The sequence below is a fragment of the Tachyglossus aculeatus genome, chromosome X1, assembly GCF_015852505.1.
Source record: "Tachyglossus aculeatus isolate mTacAcu1 chromosome X1, mTacAcu1.pri, whole genome shotgun sequence".
In the NCBI taxonomy this organism is placed as follows: Eukaryota; Metazoa; Chordata; class Mammalia; order Monotremata; family Tachyglossidae; genus Tachyglossus; species Tachyglossus aculeatus.
The window spans coordinates 63,925,081-63,948,507 of record NC_052101.1 but is presented as its reverse complement, the minus strand read 5'-3'; the positions used below and the strand labels follow the sequence as shown (position 1 = coordinate 63,948,507).

General features: G+C 40.9%; 1 protein-coding gene and 1 non-coding gene across 3 annotated transcripts in view; one reads left to right on the top strand and one right to left on the bottom strand.

The window, feature by feature from the left end:
• The window catches only part of TAFA1 (TAFA chemokine like family member 1), a 560,993-nt gene that overhangs the window by 441,790 nt on the left and 95,776 nt on the right, over window positions 1–23,427 (top strand). For both annotated transcript variants that reach the window (XM_038740214.1, XM_038740213.1), the window contains exon 3: window positions 2,791–2,931. In XM_038740214.1, the coding sequence (XP_038596142.1) occupies window positions 2,791–2,931 (141 nt within the window). The remainder of the gene's footprint in view (window positions 1–2,790; window positions 2,932–23,427) is intronic.
• LOC119920597 lies at window positions 23,156–23,293 on the bottom strand. The gene has a single exon (XR_005448328.1). It is a non-coding gene; the product is annotated as a small nucleolar RNA SNORA7 (small nucleolar RNA).

Here is a 23,427-nt window from a genome sequence, read left to right as displayed (position 1 = left end):
ATATGACATGTACAAGTGCTAGGGAGTTGTGGCAATTTAAGTGCTTAGGTGGTGCAAAAGGACTGAAGTGGCATGTGGGGGATACAGGGTGAGAGATTACTTGGGGAAATCCTCCAGGAAATCCCCAGGAAAATGTTATTTCAGAAGGGTTTTGAAGGTTGGGAGTTGTGGTGCGAAGGATATGAAAGGGGGAGAGGGGGAGTGAAAGACAAGAAAAAGACACAGTGCATATATTGCCTTGAGAGAGAAGACAAGGGCAAGCTGGGGTGTAGTTGGAGAAAAGAGTGGAAATGTAAGGGGGTGAGGGAGCTGACAGCTTCAAGGTCAATGGCCAGAAGTGTCTGCCTGATGCAGAGAGGAATAGGCAACCATTAAAGGTGTTTAAAGAGTGGAGAGGCAGGTGTAGACTGTTAGAAAAATGATGTGGGCTACAGAGTGAAGTATGGCCTAGGGGCTAGGTGCAGACCATCCCCTTCTCCTTGAAACTTCATATTAATACCTGTCTCTCCCTCTAAACTGTTGTTTGTGGGTAGGGAATGTGTCTACCAACTCTGTTATACTATACTTCTCCAAATGCTTAGTGCAGTGCTCAGCACACAGCAAGCACTCAAACACAGTTGATTGAATGACAAGCAAGGAAGCTGATGAAAAATATCAGTTAGAATATAAGTGCCTGTACCTGTGTTGTGGATGTTTGGAGAAAGGTGTGGCTCTTGGAACTGCTGTGGGGAAATAATGGGAAACAGTGTTGCCTAATGAATACAGCACAGACCTGGGAGTCAGAGGACCTGGGTTCCAATCCTGGCTCTGCCACTTGCCTGCTGTGTGACTTTGGATAGGTCACTTCAATTAATCATTTATTGAGCACTTACTGTGTTGAGAGCACTCTACTAAGACCTTGGGAGAGTACAATATAACAGTGGATAAACATGTTCCCTGCCCACAGTGAGCTCACAGGCTAGAGGAGGACAGACATTAATATAAATAAACTTAATAAACAACTTTTCTGTGCCTTAGTTTCCTCAACTACAAAATGGAGATTCAGTATTGGTTCTCCCTGCTACTTATAGTGTTACTGACTGAATACGGAGGCTATCAGAGGGAGGAGTCAAGGATATTTCCAATGCTGTCAGTTGATAGAGGGAGAGGATGATTGCACTGTTGGTTTGTGATACAAAAGGTAGGGGCAGAGGATGTGTGGTGGGGGGAAGGATGGGACAGGATGTGTGTGTTGGTAGGTGGGGAGGATGGGACAGGGAGGAACTTGAGTACAATGTCTCCACTGGGCAGCAGGGGCTGTGTCCTGCCCATAGATCATAGAGTACAGTGAGCCCAGAGCCACAATTTGGCCTCAAGGATCCTCCCACCACCATCACTTTATCCTACTCACTCAACAGCATGAGAAGAACTGAGGCAGAATAAAGCTGCACAAGGAGTAGTTTCTCAGCACTTTCAACATCTCCTCCTCCTACCCTCCCTGCAGTTGGTTCTGTGCACCAATTTCTTCCCACATCATGGCTCTGCCACTCATTAGGAGAGATGGAATCCTTAGGGCAATTGTCCTCATTTGCTTTATCATAGGGGCAGCCCCATCTAAAATGATATGACACAGTTATGCTTGATATGCATGTAACAATCCAAATATCTAAATATATAAAATCAAAAACTATTTCCTCTCATTGTGTTAGAAGCTCTTTGACACTGGAAAAAATAAGGCTTGTTTGAAATTTCCTGGTGAATTTCACCAATCTGACCAGATATTTATCTGCAGTTCTTGAACTTACAGAGGGTGGAATTGAAATGAATCTCAAAGGAAAATATACAAACTTCTATTTGTCCTCTGCTAGTTACCACAGAGTGGAAAAAACATTTTTTCTCATTTTACTTGGTTTCCACAAGGCTAGAAGTAGAGGCACTGAAGCTTGTGCCTCAATTTCTAATTCAACTACTTTCATTATTAAGTTGTATGTAACTTGTTGGGTGGGTAGACCGAAATCAGGGTACAGTTTCAAATCCGTATTTTCACTGCTGGGTGACCTTGAACAAGTTACTTAACTTCCCTGTACCACAGTTTCCTCATTGGCAAAATGGGGATGAAATGTCTTTTCTCCACCCAATTAGACTATGAGCTCCATATGGGTCAGAGACTGTTCCCCATCTGTCTTTTATCTTACCCCACTGCTTTGTGCAGTACTTGGCACATAGAAAGTGTTTAACACATACTGTTATTATTATTGCTAATAATAATAATTTTTTGTTTAAATCACATTTGATATTGAGACAAACAAATCTGGAAAAACACCATACACCTAGATTTAAAATTCAGAAGTGTTTTGCCATATCAGGTTTAGATGTGAACCTGATATTTATTTTATTTCCAGCCCAATTCTCTGCTATGGTGTCTGCTGAATCAGTGTGAGTTGCAATTATTAGTCATTAAGGAGAGCCAGGAGAACAAGAAATGCTAAGATATAGCAGGAGAGAAAGAGCTGACTGTATAATAATTTAAATCAGGCAGGTTTTTTATTCATTGTGGTGCTTACAGTCAATTCCTTCTCATATATAGGCAAAAATTGTCTCCCATTGAAGAACATTTACTTGTTCTTTTGCATCTGCAGCCTAGTAATGTCTGTCTTTTCTAAGATTACATATAATAGTACATAACTCTGCCATAATCCACTTCATACTGAACCTCTTTTCATGAGCATAGAGAATAGTATGCTTGGATGCTTTGATGAGCCACTGCAGTTATTTCTAATCAGAGTGTCAATATTCTTTCTTTATTGCCAGAAGGAGGAACGTGTGAAGTTATAGCAGCACATAGATGTTGCAATAAGAATCGAATTGAGGAAAGATCACAAACAGTAAAATGCTCCTGTCTGCCTGGGAAAGTGGCTGGAACTACACGAAACAGACCTTCTTGTGTTGATGGCAAGTAGAGAACGCGGTGTCAATCTAGTTATCCATCTGCATCTGCCTATCACATGCTACTGTTTCAGTTCTAGGATGTACCCTAAACAAGAAAAACTATTTTTTCTCCAAAGCTCTTAAGATGGGCTATAGACAGGTACCTGATACCTAATTTTGATTCCAATTTTCTTATTTGAATGAAAAACGTTTTGAAATGGTAAGCACTTAATAAATACCATTACTATTATTATTATATACCTAGTCTTTGAATTGGCCAAACAGAATGTTTGGTTTGCTGAAGCATATTTATCTCTCTTTAGGGAGGGGAGTATGTTTACATCTGGAAATGAAAATTTCTTGTTTGGGGCTTTGTTCTGTTACTTAATAGTTAAGAATTCCTAGAATAGGTTTCCCATTGGAGCTCACTTGAAATCAGCACTATGGAGCTGTGTGCCTTTTAAAAGGAGTTTCTGGATATTCTGAGTAGTGCCTGTATGACCCAGGCTTATAAAAGGCTATAAAGTTTTCAGTCCATTACTGTCATTTACATGCATACTAGATGATGGTGGAGAGAACAGTTTCCCATCTGTATAGATTTAATTTGATCCTGTAGAAGTCAAATGTTTTCCCACATTAAAACCATGGCTTCTACTCTGTGCTTTGCTTCAAGTCCAATAACTTTGACCAATAATTGACTAGTTACCTAAGTGCAACTTGAAATGGAAGAAACTAGAATAAATATAACCTGGTGGCTTAAGAAGGCCATAAATAGTAAGGCTTATGAAATATCTGTGTTTTCCTATGGTTTTGACTCCTAATTGAAAGAGGGGAAAGTACAATTTTATAGCAATAAATCTTCACTTCATTTCCCATGGTAGTCTTTTTTTTTTTCTTTAGTGAACTGGAAATCTAAAAGCTCCCGGAGTTCAGGACAAAAAACAACAAAATTTCCCAACAGTAGTTCAGTATCCACCCTGGCAAAGGAGAAGTAGCATCAGGATCAATGTTCATTTGAGAATTCAATCTATGTCTCAGCAGTATTTCGCCTTTCAAAAAGATATACATTATAATCTTAGAAAATTTGATCATTTTGGGAAGTGGACCATCAGTCTCTCAGAACATTAACAAAAAGATCTACAGTTTCATGGCCAAAGTTGATCCATGGGGTTATCCAATTACAGAAGTTTTCAGCTACATAAAGGGATTCGCATCTATTAGAGCCATCCTATCAAGCTCATTCTTGTGGCTTGGCCACTAATGCGATCATACCTGTGTGGGCCTCCCTTTAAAAGAGCTGCTGTAAATGTTTATATATATATAGATAGATAGATAGATAGATAGATAGATAGATATATCTATATATATATAAACATATATATATATTGCTATCAACCTAGTTCATTGTTTTTAAAATAATAAAGGCAAATGAAATTGGTTAGTTGCATTAAATTGACATTTTACATATGCAGTGTTAGTGGGCAGGGCTCCCATGGGAACAGGGACAGTGGTAAAAGACTGGGGGAGAGAAACAGCAGGAAAAGGGTGGGAGGGGCAGAGAGAAAGGCATACACACTCTCATCCCTGCATTCCTTTACACACTCACACTCTCCCGCATACACACACTCATACGTGTGCCAGTGTCCCTCATAGACGCCCCCCCATACAAACTCTCATAGACATAACTAGAGAAGCAGTATGGCTTAATGGAAAGAGTGCGGGCTTGAGAGTTGGAGGACATAGGTTCTAATCCCGCCTCTGCCACTTGTCTGCTATGTGACCTTGGGCAAGTCACTTAAATTCTCTGTGCCTGTTACCTCATCTGTTAAATGGGGATTAAAAGCGTGAGCCCCATGTGAGACAACCGGATTACCCTGTATCTACCCCAGTGCTAAGAACAGTGCTTGGCACAAAGTAAGTGCTTAAAATACCATCATTACTATTATTTATTATTATTATTATTATGTGGGAGTGTAGTTATAATACAGTATCTTTCCCACACACATACCCTCATTCCCTCTCACACGCAACTCTCACTCACACACATGTTAGAGAAGTAGCATGGCTCAATGGAAAGAGCCCCGGCTTCAGAGTTAGAGGTCATTGGTTCTAATCCTGGCTCTGCCACTTGTCAGCTGTGTGACTTTAGGCAAGTCACTCAACTTCTCTGTGCCTCAGTTTACTCATCTGTAAAAAGGTGATTAAGACTGTGAGCCCCACGTGAGACAGCCAGATCACCTTGTATTCCCCCACCCCAGTGCTTAGAACAGTGCTTGGCACATAGTACATGCTTAACAAATACCATCATCATCCTCTCTCTGGCATACTTTGTCATACACACACTCTCAGGCACATATTCAACCAAATGATCCCCTCCTTGGGAAGTTGGAGGCCACAGCTGTAGAAAAGACATAACTGAGTCTGTCCTTACCTTGCTTCTCTCTATACCCAGAATCCTGATCCAGATTGGAGGTGTTGCACTGCTACTTTTGTTGCCAAGAGCAGTTTTCTAGGATTTCTGGACCATGAGAACTACCTTTTAGAATGACTTGGAGGTCATGGGTTCAAATCCTGGCTCCATCAATTGTCAGCTGTGTGATTTTGGGGCAAGTCACTTCACTTCTCCGGGCGTCAATTCCTTCATCTGCAAAATGGGGATGAAACCTGTGAGCCCCCGTGGGACAACTTAATTACCTTGTACCCCTCCCCCAGTGCTTAGAACAGTGCTTTGCACATAGTAAGCACTTAATAAATGCCATTATTATTATTATTATTATTATTATTATTATTATTATTATTGGAGAGCAGAACCCAATAACAATTCTGAGTCTTCCACTTGTCTGCTGTGTGACCTGGGGCAAGTCACTTCACTTATCTGTGCCTCAGTTACCTCATTTGTAAAATGGGGATTAAGACTGTGAGACCTATATGGGACAGGGACTGTGTCCAACCCAATTTGCTTGTATTCACTGCAGCACTTAGTAAAGTGCCTGCCACACAGTAAGCACTTAATGAATACCATAATTATTATTATCAATAGCAATGTTCAATGTTAGTGGGAACTTCAGTTAGGAGTTGTGTAGTCAGCAAAAATGGGAAAGGGATTGCTTCAGCTGAGTGTCTTTCACTCCCCACACACCCCCTCCTCCCCCTCTCCATCCCCCCATCTTACCTCCTTCCCTTCCCCACAGCACCTGTATATATGTATATATGTTTGTACATATTTATTACTCTATTTATTTATTTTACTTGTACATATCTATTCTATTTATTTTATTTTGTTAGTATGTTTGGTTTTGTTCTCTGTCTCCCCCTTTTAGACTGTGAGCCCACTGTTGGGTAGGGACTGTATATGTTGCCAACTTGTACTTCCCAAGCTCTTAGTACAGTGCTCTGCACACAGTAAGTGCTCAATAAATACGATTGATTGATTGATTCTCCACTACCTGATGGCTGTCTCATGCAAACTGTACAGAACCCATCAGTGGGGTGGCAAGTGGCTTGAAAACTGGATGTCTGAAATGTCAGCTTTAAAGAGTCTCGGCTAAGTCAGAGGAACCATTTGATAGACTGAGATTAGTTCCAATTGTAGAAGCTCTCAAATTGGGGTATATGTTTCCTCCCCCATATAAAATGGCCAATGAATCTGATTCTGCAATGTTTTCCAGACAACCTAGAGTAACAGAATGTGTAAGAACAGCATCAGACACAGACTTAGACTATAAGGCTAGACTATAATCATCACATCTTATAAGTCTGTGTCATTTACAATTAAATGTGAAAAAATGAATGGGAACTGTATTACTTTTATGGCAAAGGGAGATAATGGTAGCAGCATGCCTTTTTTCAAAAAAACTCAAGAGTATCTTTTTATAACTGCAAAAAAGCACTCAAGGTCTTAAATTAGGGGGTAGTAATTTATAGCTAGTTATGACAGAGATAACATTCTGCCCTTGGACTCATGCCTAAGAATACACAATAGTCCGTGTGAGTTATTATACTTTAATTCACACCCTGTCGTGCTTTATTGCTTAATTATTTTGTTACCAAGAATAAGAAACCAAAACACCCCATGATAATATCTTTACTGGAGGTTAACTAAAAATAAAATGCACAGTTTTTTCCATAATCTTCTCTTACTCTTTAGGGAACCAAAAACAGAAGCAAATAGAGTTGCAGAAACAAAGGCAGGGTAAAATTTCTGACTTGAAAATTACAATTAGAAAATGGAAGATCAAAAGCCAATTTGTTCCAAAATTCAGGTCTAAGTTGGTATGAAAAATGTGCTAAATTATTCACCCAAGGTGCCCAAAATGGCAATAAAATGTATTTTCAATTATAATGATTTTAAATACAGAGAAATTAAACAAAAGGTAATGTTGGAATTCCCAGAACAGGTCTATTGTCCTTTGAAGTTCAGTATTGTAAAGAGATTCTAGTTTTTTATGGAAATAGAAAGGTGGATTTTGAAAACCCCAATAGTGTAAAGCTGATTTTACCAAAGTAAGTGATATTTCAAAACTCAAAGGACAAAAAAGACTAGGTAATACAATAATTCTTTTTAATTTTACCTTTTCTGTCAATTAGCCTACCTCCCACAATTTGCTTATGAAGGAGGAAGCCACCTCATTCACCAGATATTTTATTTTCACTCTCTGTGTGTCTTACATTTGGGATAATTAAAACATGACTGTTAATTAGATTACTCCCATATGGCTTCTCAGAAGATTGTCTTCCTTGTCAATCAGATCATAATATTTTTACCTATGGGAACCACTCAGATTATTTTTACTCTGTGAATAACTGTCCCTAATAGTACCAAATTGCAAGTGGGCAGAATAAATCCTTTAGGATGTACTCCAGAAACATTCCATTACCAAATAAAGGATTTGCATCCAATGGAGAGTCCCTCTGGTCCAGCATTCACAGGATAGTGATTGCACTGCCAACATTTTCAACCAATAGGAAAGTAGACAATCAGGTGGGTATGGCTGTTGCCCAGGCTCTGTAAAATGTGTGTTTGGACCATTGTCCTTAGCTTCAAGTATTAAAAAAAAAACCAAACAAGTACTCTAGTGCCTGTTTTCTTAAAAAAAAAAAAACAGAATTTTTGTTGGGGGTCAGAATACAGATGCATCTTTGGATGGTACCTCTGCTTTCCAGTTGAGAAGGATATATTTTTCTCTGTATATTCATATGTCTTCAAAATACCTACCAGTTACTTGTCCTATTCTCCTTTCCCAACTTGAGCCAAACTCCATTTACAGGTCTTTGGTTAACAGAGGCTCTCAAGCCTTGTCCTGCTAGCATAATTTCCAATTTTCTAAGGGTAGGACCAGTTCTATTACAGTTCTGAAATCATTTTAAGATCTTCAGGTGAATAAAAAGGGCCCAAAAAAGCAAAACATTTATTTTTTTCTTTTGAATTTTAAATGTTTACAGGACTGTTGTTCTAATCTATTTTCATCCAGTCATTTGTCATCTATATTCCCCAAACAATGAAACCTATAAAGATAATTAATTTATTATGTCTTTAGGGCTGCCAATGCAGAAAGGTATGAATCTCTTTTAGCTTGAAACACAAAAGTTATACTTTCTGAACAGGTTTTAACTTGATTAACAGAATGATTGTTAAAATGCATCTGCTTTGTCAGTGAAGGTTTCTTTCTGGTTGGTGCTGAGTAGAAATTGTCCATATAAGGCCATCCATGCTCAAATAATACGCAAATTTCCTTTTCAACTCAAATTAATCCTCTGCCCTATTTGTAAATCTATCAAAGGGGAAGATTTAGCCCTGGATTAATATTAGAAAATGAAGTGCTGTTAAGAACATAAAATACCTGAGTGAACTATATTGACAGTCATCAATCAGTGGTATCTACAGAGAACTTATTGCATGCAGTGCATGGTACTAAGCACTTAGGAGAGTTGGTAGACAAATTATCTGCCCACAAGGAGCCTAGAGTGTAGAGGGCATGCATATCCCCTTCAAAAACTGTTATGTTTTTGATGACAGACTCTTCTTCATGCTTTGCATTCTCCAAAAGGATGCAGACCTTTTCCTCTACAAATATTCCAATACAGGTGTTAATGCTAGTAAGAAACTCTGCTACAAGTTTAGATCACTCAGTTTCCTTAATGATGCTCTAAGCCATTAATGGAATATTTTGGGGGAGAAATAGGGTTTAAATATATACCCTGGCAGATTGTAATCTGAAAATTCTACTCACTGTATCACTGGGAGATTTACAGAATGTTTCCTGAAGCCATTTATACTGAAAGGAAACAGAATGGGATGGTTGGAATGTTGTATTGAAATCATGGCTTATTTCAGGCTACATGGAAACTGGGCATACTGAAAATTTTGTCATTCTTTTCCAGAGACCCAAAAAGCAAATAATTCACTAACTCTCAAACCATAACAGGTAGGAAGTGAATTACTTTGCCTTGGCCACGGAGCCTATGGAGCCAAGCCTAACATTGTAACAGGTGTTTGCTGAAACACCCCTTCCCAAAGCAGAAGTTTTTTTAAAAAAAGTTCCTATTGCTCAAACATATTGTTTCATTCTCTTTTCAGCTCTTAGGTCAGATAGTCAAGTTTGCAGACCATAGGGCATATGAGGCTGCTATGAGGTTATGTCTGGCCTGTAGGATAGCTGGCAGTAGCAGAGAAACAGGAGGAAAAAAAACACCCCACAGAGGCACCTCTAGTTCCCACCTATTCTGGCAGCCAGGTTCCTTCCTTCTGGTATAACATGAAATGACTGCTGCTATTGCTGCATGCTAGAGTTCCAGAACTCTGGGGTCACTCTACACACAGTTATACCACACCAGATATCTGGGAGAATAGCATCAGTTGCAGTCTCTTCAATCTTGAGCCAGGAACAAAAGCTGGCCTACCTGCAGAGGCAATTGTGTCTCTCTTGCTACTGCTTCTGCTGTTATTCAAGGAGAAGCAGCATAACCTTTGGAAAGATCACAGGCCTGGGAGTCAGAGGAGATGGGTTTTAATCCAAGCTCTGCCCCTTATCTGCCATGTGTGGGACCTTAAATTCTCTGGGCCTCAGCTTCCTTATCTGTAAAATGGGCAGTCTGTACTTGTTTTCCTTCCTACTTAGGCTGTGAGATGCAGTTATTTCTGTCTACCCCAGTTCTTATTTGGTACAGTGCTTGGTGCAGAATAAGCACTTAACAGATACCACTATTATTCTCAAGTATGTGTTGTGGGAGATGAATATGCATATAAGAAAGGGTCCATGTGTGAGGTATTTCTCTGTTCTTCATCATTGTTCTTTGCCTTCATCTTTAACCTCTTTCATCTTCATCTTTCAGTCTTGTCTTCAAACTGTCTGTCTTGCTGCACTCTCTGTCTCTGTTTTCCCTTTGTCTACATTCTGAGTTTCTTTTCCTTTCTCTTTCCTACCTTTTCCCCTCTCCTGATTTTGGACCACTGTCCCCAACCCCAAGAAATCCCTTCCCACTAACACGGATTATGTAAGAAATGCAATAAGGGTAGTTCGAACTAGTAACCAATTTAATATCTTCTTGATTTGATTCATAATTTTATATTAGATTGCTTATGTTTACAAATAATTCATTGGTAACTTGCAGCTTTTTTAAAGTTGTAACCCACCATGTACAAATGTACAACTGCAGCTCACCCACAGGAATGCGTTTCACATGGTTATCCTAAACCTTCATCCATTACATAAGAAACTTCTCAGCATGGGAGAGAGGTGGATATTAGCAAGCCCTTTAAACATATTGCTTCCTACTTGTATTTTGTAATGAAACAGAGGGGCTGTGGCTTCTCAAATGGAGTTAATAAATGATGATAAAAATTAAATGATTTTTATGATGTATAAAAATCAAGCTTAACATTAGCTCTGGCTACAGCATTTCTCAATCCAAAACTACCCTGTGTGCTTGTGTCTCACTGAAGCAACTATTTCCTTATTCAGTTTGCATTTAACTTCTGAAATAACCAAGTGATGTGATTACATGTTACTCTTTCAGCAGGTATTACAGAATATTTTCCTGGGCTATAGCGTCTGTATAATATATGCTACGACATGTACTGATATTTTGCTTCCATCAAATCTCATTTGGTATATGAGAATTTAACAAATTAATTTAACAAATGTTTTGTTACATATAATACTGAATTATACATCCAAATCTACCTAACAGTGTCTGCAACAACCAAGCCACCATTCTGTTAATATCAAACTGGTAGACATTTCTTCTTTTACTGAACCAGAGTACTTTCAATCAATTCTTATTTATTCTGAAAGGGGAGAAAATGTTATATTAAATCTAAGGAGTCAGCTCCTCATCCCTCTAGCTGTGCTCCAGCCTAGATAAGAAGAGATTTCAGGGTTCCCTTTTATTAATGTGCTGTCTGTATGAATAATGAGCAAGTGTGGTGCATTATTTCACACTCCTGAAAAAATCTATAGCTATGTCCTTCTGCTGCATCACTGGAAAGTTCTTGGGATAATCGCATTTTTCAATTTAGATGACTTCAGGGTACCAGAAGAATGTGGGGCTGCTCTCCTATTGAGACCTATCTGCAAGCTCATAAAATGTAGAGAAAACCAAATAAGCTTACTAGTAGAAGGTCAAGCAAATTGCGTTTCAACAATTCTCTAGTTTGTTGAGTGTTTTTATTAATCTATCATTGAAGTTTTTCCCAGGACTGAATTCCAAAAAGGCCTGATCATTAGGAGTAAGCTAGCAAAACTGGTTGGACAGTTTAAACAGCTACTGGTTCAAAGAGAGGGCCAAGGCCCTTCTTCATTTCAGAGTATTTTTCCAATGTTAAATTTGAAGATCAAATATTTGGATGTCATAACCATCATGATATTAAGTACCCTTGGTTCAATATACCATGAAGCCCAGGATGCTTAGAGTAAGACCGGTGTGATGCAAATGACTTGGGGATCAAAGCCATTCTGCATCAAAGCAATAGATACATCATGAGCACCTCACATCTCCTCATGGCCCAAACAGAAGTAAGAGTTTCAAAAACCTACATCTTCCCACATGCTGATACCACGTGAGATATGCAATATCAGTAGTGGATGGCAGCTGCCAACACTGAAGCAACCCAGGGATACATTGGCCCCACCAACTAAGGATCCTGTTCATCACTCAAGAAGCTCTATAGCCCTCTTCCTCCTACCAAAGGAAAACTGAAGAGAACTGAAGGAGCCACTCTCAGCACAAAGAGGGAATCTTGTCTAGATAGCGGTAATCTCCTGAACACACCATCTAGCTTCAAGACTAAGGTCCTTCAAAGCATAGATGATCCAGCAAAATGAAAAGACATAGCCTTTCCTCCAGGTTTGAAGAAACACACCACCACAGGCAAAGGCCCCTGGATATGACGGAATCCTTGCAGAAATCTCCAGAAAAGAAGGAAACCTAATACTTAGATGCCCATGTAGTTTATTAGTCAATTTGGGTAATACTGAAAAAATGCCATAGGGCATTAATGATACCACCAGAATCATTATCTTCAAGTAAACGTTGCAAGAGCTGAATGTGAAAATAGCTGAAGTATCCATCAACTCTCCTTTGCTGCTAGATTCTAGCTAGAATCCTTTTGGCCAGCCTACTGAAGAAATCACCTCACTATGCTTGCTGTGCACTGCAATTCAGCTTCCTTCTTTTGACCTTTAAACATTTTTGATGATATCATAAAATCATAAGACATCAGACCTGGGCTTTGATAAACACATTTGACTGCAAAGCAAAGCTCTCCAAGATCCTTAGGCTATTCCAGGAAGTGTGGTTGTTCACATCAAAGTTAAAAGAATCCTGTCTGACCCTTTTCCCATCAATAACAGAGTGAGGCAGAACTGTGTGGTACATCCAGTTGTGATCAGGCTATTCTGTCAACATTCTGGAGGAAGTGATGAGGAACGTGAAAGCTGGTATCAAAATACACATCTGATACACTAGGAAGCTGTTTCTACTCAACAGGCTACAAGCATTCATGGATCCTTTTGAGATAATCACCCAGGAACTGCTAAACAACAATATGCAGATAAAGAAGTGGAAAACAGAATTAAGGCCAGCATGGATTATGGGATGTAGAGCTTTGACCATAGGGCATCTGATGTCATTCCAAAATGAAGGTTAGCAGATTTATAGTGGTGTTCAGCCCAGTTATGGCTGCGAGTCCTCGGCTTACCACAGAAGGAGAAACTGGCTTCTCAAGCAGTTTCAGCAGGGTCTCTAGTGAACAATACTCATCATCAGGCAAGATTACCTAAAGTGAAGTCCTGGAATGCAATTGGCTCACCTATACTGGGGCTGTGCTCACCGCAGCATAGCACCACTGGGTGGGACACATGAGAAAAGTAGGGGATAGAAGGATTATCCAAAAGCTGCTTCATGATTAACTAAAAAGGTAGGGGTATGTGCAAAAGGAAGGGAAGTACAGACACTTCTATTACTGTGAAACACAATCTCAATGTGTCATAGCTTTGGACTCCTGGGAGACATCTGTGGCAGACATACCAGCCTAGCAAGCAGCAATCAGGAGAGGGATTGCTCTCCTTCAGCAGAGGCTGTGGGAAGATCGGGATGCCAGGAGGCATTTTTGAAAACGACAGGCTCTGCATGTGGCAAACACAACATGGCAGCAAGGTACTTTCTTTACGTGCTCACAATGTGGAACGGATTGTTGGTCACGCATGTTTTTTCAGCCCCTCCTGAACACATGATTAAAATCTCACCATCAGTAGCATCATCTACAAAAACAAAGGCCAGATAGGTATTTATGGTCCCCTGTCCACTTTGACCCCACAATCCTGGTCTGTTGCCCTCCCCTCCATATTGTCAGTGGCATTCCACTATCTAAAGAGAGGGGAATCCTACGTGGTCCTAAACGTTGCACAAATGGTGCAGGGGGACACAGGTGAGGGCATCAGCGCCTCTAGTGTCCCTCTAGTATGACATACTTCGCTCAAACTTTCATTTTGGGTTCCTGGACCTAGACATGTCCCAGGTTGGTGTACATGGTTAGCATCTTGCAGTCAGCACTGTCATCTTCAAAAATAAAGGCCATCCAAGATATGTATCAATGGTCCCCTGCTCAATTTGACCTCCTGATCTTGGGCTGTTGTCATCTGCTTCCTAGCCCCTGTCTCCATATCATCAGTGGCTTTCCACCATCCAAATAGAGGGGATGCTATGTGGATCTAAATTATTTTCCCAAGTTCAGGGGGACTCAGGTGTGGGCATCAGGTGGCTATCATCCTCAGTGCCCATAGGTACCCCACAATGTGCCACTGGTATGACAGACCCTCTCCCTTTCCCTCACAGGCATTACTTTTAAATTCTTGGACTTTGATCTGTACGGGCTTTTTAGTAGGTGTTACTAAGGGCCTGAGTAACTCCTGGATGGGGAGGTGGGCATGCTGATATAATGGTCCTGGGTGCTGAGGAGGGAATACTGGTACTCTGGGTAGGACTAGTCCCTTTGCTTCCAACATAATCATTTTGCTGTCATAGAGCATTGGCTTAGCACTAAATATAGGATTTGATCCTGGAAAGCTGATTGCCTAGGAAGGTGAAACCAGCCCCAAAAGCCTAATGTATTACCTAAACAGTGAACCAGTAAAGGAGCTGGTAACAGAAGCATACAAAGAATTCCCTAGACTTTGAGTGAGGACAATACAAGAGAGTTTTCTAGCCTGGGTATCCCTTGCTAATATGTTCAGGCTGCTTCTCCACTTTATACCTAGTAGTTTAAGGTTCCTTCTTTACTTCTGGTCTCTCTGTGAAGGTTAGAGAATTCTCTATCATAGTTACAAGTATCTCATCACAGCAGCAACATTTATTAAGTTCCTACTGGGTACAGAGCATTGCATTGGGGATTTGGGAACCAAAGTAAATGACCTGAGCCCTGTCCTACAGGTGTGTAAATTCCACAGGGAGAGACAAGTGATATATATTACCAGATATACAATAGGTAAAATAATTCAGAACAGATATACAATTATGTGTAGCCTTTTTACATTCTCTATCAGAGACATGGTCACTTGCTAAAAATATTCATGAAGTCATCTAGTTGATGAAAATATGCATATAGAAGTAGCATGGCTTAGCATGGGGCTGGGGGTCAGAGGACCTGGGTTCTAATTTCAGCTCTGCCATGTGTCTGCTGTGACCTTGGGTAAGTCATTTCCCTTCTCTGTGCCTGTTACCTCAACTGTAAAATGGGGATTCAGCCCTACTCCCTCCTATCTAGAATGTAAGCCTCATGTGGGACAGGGACTGTGTCCAACCTGAGTAACTGTATCTACCCCAGGGCTTAGAATGGTGCTTGGCACCAAGTAAGCACTTAAATACCATCAATCAATTAATATCCATAGATTTTGGGAGGGTAACAAAATTACCTAAGCCTAAATTCATATCACAAAGATGACAAAGATCTAAAAGGCTACAGAGTTAGAAATTCAAAGAAATATCAGCAACAAAGGATGGTTCCATTTATCTCCTTCCCCACAAACTGACCACATTAAACGTAGCCATAAACCCAGAAAGAAACGAATAGAGACAAGGGTCTCACCACTTAGACTCCAGCAATTTCTCTGATTTTAACACATTCAGGAATATTTCAAAAACAGTCCAGAAAACCAAGCCAAATTACCTTTTTAACAACACAGAATACAATATGCAGTACACTGTTATCTCATTTTCCATCTCTCACCTGAACATCTCATTCACTTTTGTTGCTAAATATATTTTGACATTTTAAGATATTTTAAACATGATTTTACATAGGTTCTCCAGTAAATTCTCCCCTCTGTATCTTAAATTTGATATCACTTCTTAGAATAGGGTGGAATGTGTGATAAGAAGAAGATGGCTAGCTTACAATACATTTAGGTAATGCTGATGACAGCTTTATACAGAGCATTTTAATTTGATCAGAATTTATCTCCATCCTTGTCCTTTATTTGTCAATTTGCATTGTACTTTCCTATGCAGAAAAACGGGTAAACCTTTCAACACCAGCAACAAAAGTGTCGATTAATCCATTCATGAAAATGGAAGGAATCTACATAAATCCCAGTATGTGTTCAGGAGTTCAGAGAATTCCAGATTATGAAAATGTGAATGATGCTAAACTTCTTCACTGAAGGGAATGACATTTCTTTTTACACATGTAAAGATAACAACATGGAACTTGAGTTTAAACGTGTCTCAGAAATTCCAGAAATCATCCAGACTGCACAGAAAGAAGTAGCTAAAATACATCATAGGAAAATAGGAAATACACCAGAAGAAAATAGGAAATCTTGGGGTTTCAGGAGGGGCAGCATCCAGGTGGGTATCTTTGGAGGCTTTAAAGTGAATGAGAGGAGTGTGGGGAAGAAGTAAGCTCCTTGTGGGCAGGGAACATGTCTACTAAGTCTGTTGTACTGTCCAAGTATGGTGCTCTGCACACAGTCAGTACTCAATAAATACCATTGATGGAAGATTAGCTTTGAAGGCTGAAAGGAGCTCAGAAATGTATACCTCCGGGACTAATCCTATTGGCTCAAGGGATAGTGGTCCGAGGACTCTACCTCCAAGTACCAGGGCTGAGTCCCAGTAAGGCCTGGCAAAAATTAACACCTATTTCCCTCTTACCCTACCCAGCCAACATTGTTTCCAAATTGCTTAGAAGTTTCCTTTCTTCTTCTTGGTACCCAGGGACAGACACAAATTCGTAGTCAAAAAGCTGTGGTAAAAGCCATAGGCTCTTATAAAGTGAACTCTACTCCAGGCTATTTTTAACCTATTGAATTCTATTTGTTGACTCAAATAACCTCTTGGAGAAAGCAGTTAGAAAAACAAGAAAACACTTATTAATCATATAAAATTATTCTTGCCTCACAAAGAAGAAAGCTATTTTGGGGGATGCCGATGGAAAATAAATCAGTAAGCGTCAAACTGAAAACTCTAGATACTTTCCCAAAAAATATTCAGCAGAAGCCTGAAATATTTTAGGAAAAGTACCTAGAGTTTATAGAGACATAAAGAGATGGTTTAAAGAGCTATAAACTGGGTAAAAAATATTCCGGTGTGTGACCTATTAAACTATTGAAAATCATATAAGAAAGCAAGATTGCATTCAAATAGAAAATATTCAGAAGATGTCATTCATAATAATAATTGTGGCATTTGTCAAGTGCTTACTATGTGCCACTACTGTATTAACAGCTGGGATAGATACAAGATAATAAGATCCCACATGGGGCTTACAATCTAAATAGGAGGGAGAATGGGTATTGAATCCCCATTTCGAAGAGAAGGGAACTGGGGAAGAGAGAAGTTAAAGTGACTTGTCCAAGGTCACACAGTAGCCTCAGGGCTGAGCTGGGATTAGAACCGAGGTTATCTGATTTCCCTGCCCATGCTCTTTCCATTCATCACCCAGACAGTTTCTCTGGCCTCCAATTAGAAAAGGAATGTGAGAATCAGCTATAGTAGGCTGTGTTCAAGTTAGATTAGCCCAGATTCCACATTAAAGGCCATTTCCATAGAAATAGAATGGATACTCTGAATGCGTTCTTTGATCTAACTCTCCCAGAAACTCTTAAACTGAAGATAAAATAATCTTTATCATGACCTATTCTGACCTACTAAATTTTATAGGTTATCATTCAATGGTATTTATTGAGTGCTTACTATGTGCCAAGCACTATACTAATGAGTAAACCTTCCTCTCGCAAGTCTTCTAACTACACTATCTTCATATAGAGAGAAAAGACATTCGTGGATGAAGTAACGATTCCAACAAAGACTTCCAATAGATTCTTGGCTGCAGAAAGCAATCAGGTGTCTTCAGATGTCTGTAGGAGTTGCCAGGTTAGTGCAGTTCCTAAGCTATCCATCTTAAATCCTCTATTGATTCCTATAGGACATTTGGAAGTAGGAAGGGAAGTTTTTTTCCACCAAACACTGCCAATATGTCTCAACCTGATTAAGATGAATCACCAACTGGTACATAGAGAATGGTTTCTATGCCCACTGAACCCCTGGCTACATTCCTGGGACTCCAATTAAAGAGTTAACATATGCTAAATGTAACTGAGAGTGGTCTTACATATGAAATGATAGTGGCATGACATGCCTAATAAAAGTAATGTCAAGAGTACCTAAGCACTCTTTAAATTACAATGGGAAATCTAGGGCATGGACAAAGCCTATTTTTTAATAGTATTTGTTTAGCACTTACTATGTGCCAGGCACTATACTCTACACTAGGGTAGATACAAGTTAATCAGATTGGACACAGTCCCTGTCTCACATAAAGCTCACAGTCTTAATCCCCATTTTACAGATGTGGTAACTGAGGAACAGAGAAGTGATGTGACTTGCCCAAGGTCACACAGCAGACAAGCTGTGGAGTAGGAATTAGAACTCAGGTCCTTCTAACTTCCAGGCCCATTATCTACTGACAATTAATCAGTAGAATTTATTGAGTGCTTAGCACTCAATTCTGTGCAGAGCACTTTCCTTAGCTCCTGGGAAAGTACAATATAATGTTATAACAGACACATTCCCTGCCCATAATGAGCTTAGAGTCTAGAGGGGGAGACATGTTAAATACATAAATAAATTATGGATATGTATGTAAGTGCTGTGGGGCTGAAAGGTGGGGTGAATAAAGGAGCAAGTCACGGTGATGCAGAAGGGAGTGGAAGAAAAGGAACAGAGGGCTTAGGAGTAGATGTGCATTCAATAAGGCTTTGAAGGGGTGGAGGGTAACTGTCTGTCAGATATGAAGAGGGAGGGCATTCCAGGCTAGAGGCAGGATGTGAATAAAAGGTTGATGGTGACAGACAACATTGAATAGGTTGGCTTTAGAAGAGTGAAGTGTGTGGACTGGGTTGTAGTAGGAGAGTAGTGAGGTGAGGTAGGAGAGGGCAAGAAGATTGTGTATTTTAAAGCTGATGGTCAGGAGTTTCTCTTTAATGTGGAGGTAAACCTAGGGTAGATATAAGTTAATCAGGTTGGACATAGTCCCTTTCCTACATAGGGCTCACAGTCTTAATCCCCATTTTACGAGTGAGGTAACTGAGGCAAAGAGTAGTGAAGTGACTCACCCAAGGTCGCACAGCAGAAAAGTGGCGGAGCAGGATTGGAACCCAGGTCCCACTGGCTCCCAGGTCCATGCTCTATCCATTAGGCCATGACACTGCTTCCATTATCAAGTCTGGAGAAGGGTAATGCACAAGACAGAGGGCTCAGAGCCCATGCTTCACATGCTTCAATGTGCCTTCAGTGCTACTGGGTTTTTGTTTTTTGGGGTTTTTTTATGAACGCTAGAACTGGGATAAGATCAGGGTTGGAAATGAAGAGCATATGACTAGACAGTTTTGGAATCTCTCAATGTCACCACAATTCAAAAGATTTAATAGACCAGATTATGAAAACCCAATACCTAGCCAAATGGATAAGAACTCTCTGGAAAAACACCTTTTGTATTCAAGGTTCCAAAGGTCCCCAGAGGAGCTCGCAATGCAAGTGAGAGGGTGAACGGGTATTGACTCCCCATTTTACAGATGAGGAAACTGAGGCTCAAAGAAGTTAAGTGACTTGCCCAAGGTCTCTCAGCAGCAGATGAAATGAATAGGAATGGCAGCATGGCCTAATGGAAAAAGCACAGAATTGGGAACCAGGAGACCTGGGTTCTAATCCCAGCTCTGCCACTTGCTAGCTGTGAGAACTTGGGCAAGTCACTTAACTTCTCTGTGCCTTAGTTTCCTCATCTGTAAAAGGGAGGTAAAATACATGTTTGCCCTACCTCTTCGACAGGGAGCCCTGTGTTGGGCAGGAATTGTGTCTGATCTAATGATCAGACACAATCTACCCCAGCACTTAGCATTGTGCTTTGAACATAGTAAGTGCTTAATAAATGCCATCTCCAATGCCTTTTTATTTCAAATGGCCTCAGTTAAACACATTCATTGAACTGGCCTAGTCCTGTCTAAAAATGCAGGGTTAGTATAATTCCTAGCCTAGTCACCTTTTGATTCCTCCTAAATCCTTTAAACACCCTCCAACCAATAAAGCAATGGTATTTATTAAGCATTACTCTTTGCAGAGACTAGTATTAAGCACTTAGGAGAATGCAATGCAACAGACATGCTCCTTGCCCACAAGGAGCTTACAGTCTAGAAAGGAAGACAGACATTCTCACTAAAACCTGTCCCATTCTTTCCATTCCAGGCAAACGAACTTTCTTGCCATTCTTTAAGTGTAGTCATTCTTATTCTCCCTCAGTCTTTTACTACAGTTCTAGGTCTGGAAGAGCCTGGACCTTTCTCTTCTACTGGGTCATTCCCCTTTCCATCATTTAAAGTTTCAGTGGGAAGTTTCCATTCCCACTACTCACCCATTACCATCTCACAGGTTAGTTCTTTACTTTAAAGATTTTTACTTATTAACTCAGGCTAGATTTGCACCCTTGCACTAGAGAAAACTTTCACCCTACCTGTGACAACTCCTGAGTGAGGACAGGGGAGATATGCTGGTCTTTTTATATACACCACGGAATTTAGATATCAAAGTTTATGATTCCTGTCTTCTTTTCCTCCCTATCCCCCACAAGTGATTGAATTTGGGTTGCATAAGTGCGTTATTTCCGATCTATTATTCTGAACACTGGACTGAATTAATTACAACAGTCCAATGGTATCTAAGCCTTAGGTGTGTGCTGAAAATCCATTTCATGTGATTGATTTTTCTCAAAAGCCACAATGGCTTTTTAACTATGAACCACAATGGGTGTCTAACTATAGTCCTATCCATCAAACATCAAATGAAATCGATATGTAATAGTTCCATTAAACCCAAAAGACTATCTATTGTATGAAATGGTGGAAATGGAAGCACGGATAGTGCATTAAAACAAATATGGAACTCCATTACGGAAAAGATAAGGAGGAAATGTACATCTTCATTGGAAAGTTGCCATCCTTGTTTCTAAAATGTTTTCATGACTCAGTGGAAAAGAGCACAGATTTTGGAGTCGGGGGTCATGGGTTCAAATTCCAGCTTTGCCAATTTTCAGCTGTGTGACTTTGGGCAAGTCACTTCACTTCTCTATGCCTCAGTTACCTCATCTGTAAAATGGGGATTAAGACTGTGAGCCCCCCGTAGGACAACCGATCACCTTGTAACCTCCCCAGTGCTTAGAACAGTGCTTTGCAATCAATCAATCAATCATATTTATTGAGCACTTAGTGTGAAGAGCACTGTACTAAGCGCTTGGGAAGTACAGGTTGGCAACATATACAGTCCCTACCCAACAGTGGGCTCACAGTCTAAAAGGGGGAGACAGAGAACAAAACCAAACATACTAACAAAATAAAATGAATAGAATAGATATGTACAAGTAAAATAAATATATAAATAAATAAATAGAGTAATAGATATGTACAAACATATATACATATATACAGGTGCTGTGGGGAAGGGCAGGAGGTAAGATGGGGGGATGGAGAGGGGGACAAGGGGGAGAGGAAGGAAGGGGCTCAGTCTGGGAAGGCCTCCTGGAGGAGGTGAGCTCTCAGTAGGGCCTTGAAGGGAGGAAGAGAGCTAGCTTGGCGGATGGGCAGAGGGAGGGCATTCCAGGCCCGGGGGATGACATGGGCTGGGGGTCGATGGCGGGACAGGCGAGAACGAGGCACGGTGAGGAGATTAGCGGCAGAGGAGCGGAGGGTGCGGGGTGGGCTGTAGAAGGAGAGAAGGGAGGTGAGGTAGGAGGGGGCGAGGTGATGGAGAGCCTTGAAGCCGAGGGTGAGGATTTTCTGCCTGTTGCGCAGATTGATTGGTAGCCACTGGAGATTTTTGAGGAGGGGAGTAACATGCCCAGAGCGTTTCTGGACAAAGACAATCCGGGCAGCAGCATGAAGTATGGATTGAAGTGGGGACAGACACGAGGATGGGAGATCAGAGAGAATGCTGATACAGTAGTCCAGACGGGATAGGATGAGAGCTTCAACGAGCAGGGTAGCAGTTTGGATGGAGAGGAAAGGGCGGATCTTGGCAATGTTGCGGAGCTGAGACCGGCAGGTTTGGGTGATGGCTTGGATGTGAGGGGTGAATGACAGAGCGGAGTCGAGGATGACACCAAGGTTGCGGGCCTGTGAGATGGGAAGGATGGTAGTGCCGTCAACAGAGATGGGAAAGTCAGGGAGAGGGCAGGGTTTGGGAGGGAAGACAAGGAGTTCAGTCTTGGACATGTTGTGTTTTAGGTGGCGGGCAGAATCCAGATGGAGATGTCCTGAAGGCAGGAGGAGATGCGAGCCTGGAGGGAAGGGGAGAGAGCAGGGGCAGAGATGTAGATTTGGGTGTCATCAGCATAGAGATGATAGTTGAAGCCGTGGGAGCGAATGAGGTCACCAAGGGAGTGAGTGTAGATCGAGAACAGAAGGGGACCAAGCACTGAACCTTGGTTAACCCCCACAGTAAGGGGATGGGAGAGGGAGGAGGAACCTGCAAAAGAGACTGAGAATGAACGACTGGAGAGATAAGAGGAGAACCAGGAGAGGACGGAGTCTGTGAAGCCAAGGTTGGATAGCGTGTTGAGGAGAAGGGGGTGGTCCACAGTGTCGAAGGCAGCTGAGAGGTCGAGGAGGATTAGGATACATCTCAACACCTTCACATTACACAAGATAGCTAGTATTTTACTATTGTTGGTATTGATTTTAACTCCAGGCCATTAAATAAACTCTGGGCTCTTATGCCCTTTGTACCTGAATTAGGTTGTAGGGATCACTTGGCTATAAATAAGATTTTGGAAAATTATTTAGAAGAGCCCCATTTGGGACAGGGACTGTGTCCAACTTGATTAGCCTGTATCTACCCCAGCACTTAGTACGGTGTCTAGAACATAGAAAGTGCTTAATAAATACCATAAAAAAAGAAAGTGGCTCTATAAAAGAGCTAACTCAGCACTCTCTTGGGTAATCTCCATGACTTTCTTCCCTACCAGAATTCTCCCATTTTTTCTTGTCTTATGCTGTCGAGTTATCTCTGACCCATAGCAATGTCATGGACACATCTCTCCCAGAATGCCCCACCTACATCTGCAATCGTTCTGGTAGTGTACCCATAGAGTTTTCTTGGTAAAAATATGGAAGCAGTTTACCAATGCCTTCTTCCGCTCAGTAAACCTGAGTCTCTGCCCTTGGCTGTCTCCCATGCCACTGCTGCCCAGCACAGGTGAGTTTTGACTTATAGCAGATTGCCTTCTACTCGCTAGCCACTGCCCAAGCTAGGAATGGAATGGGTATGCCTTTGCTTGACTCTCCCTCCTGTAGTCAAGACTGGTAGAGTACTGGAAACTCTCCAGGTGTGACTCTAAGAAGGGAGAATTCTCCCATTGCCAACATAAATTTATGACTGCTGAGATAGGTCCAGTGGCTCCAGATTCTCAGTGCAGACTGCTGCATCAAAGCAAAAATTACCATCACCTAAAATTGTCTTGAACCTAACTTGTGAAAG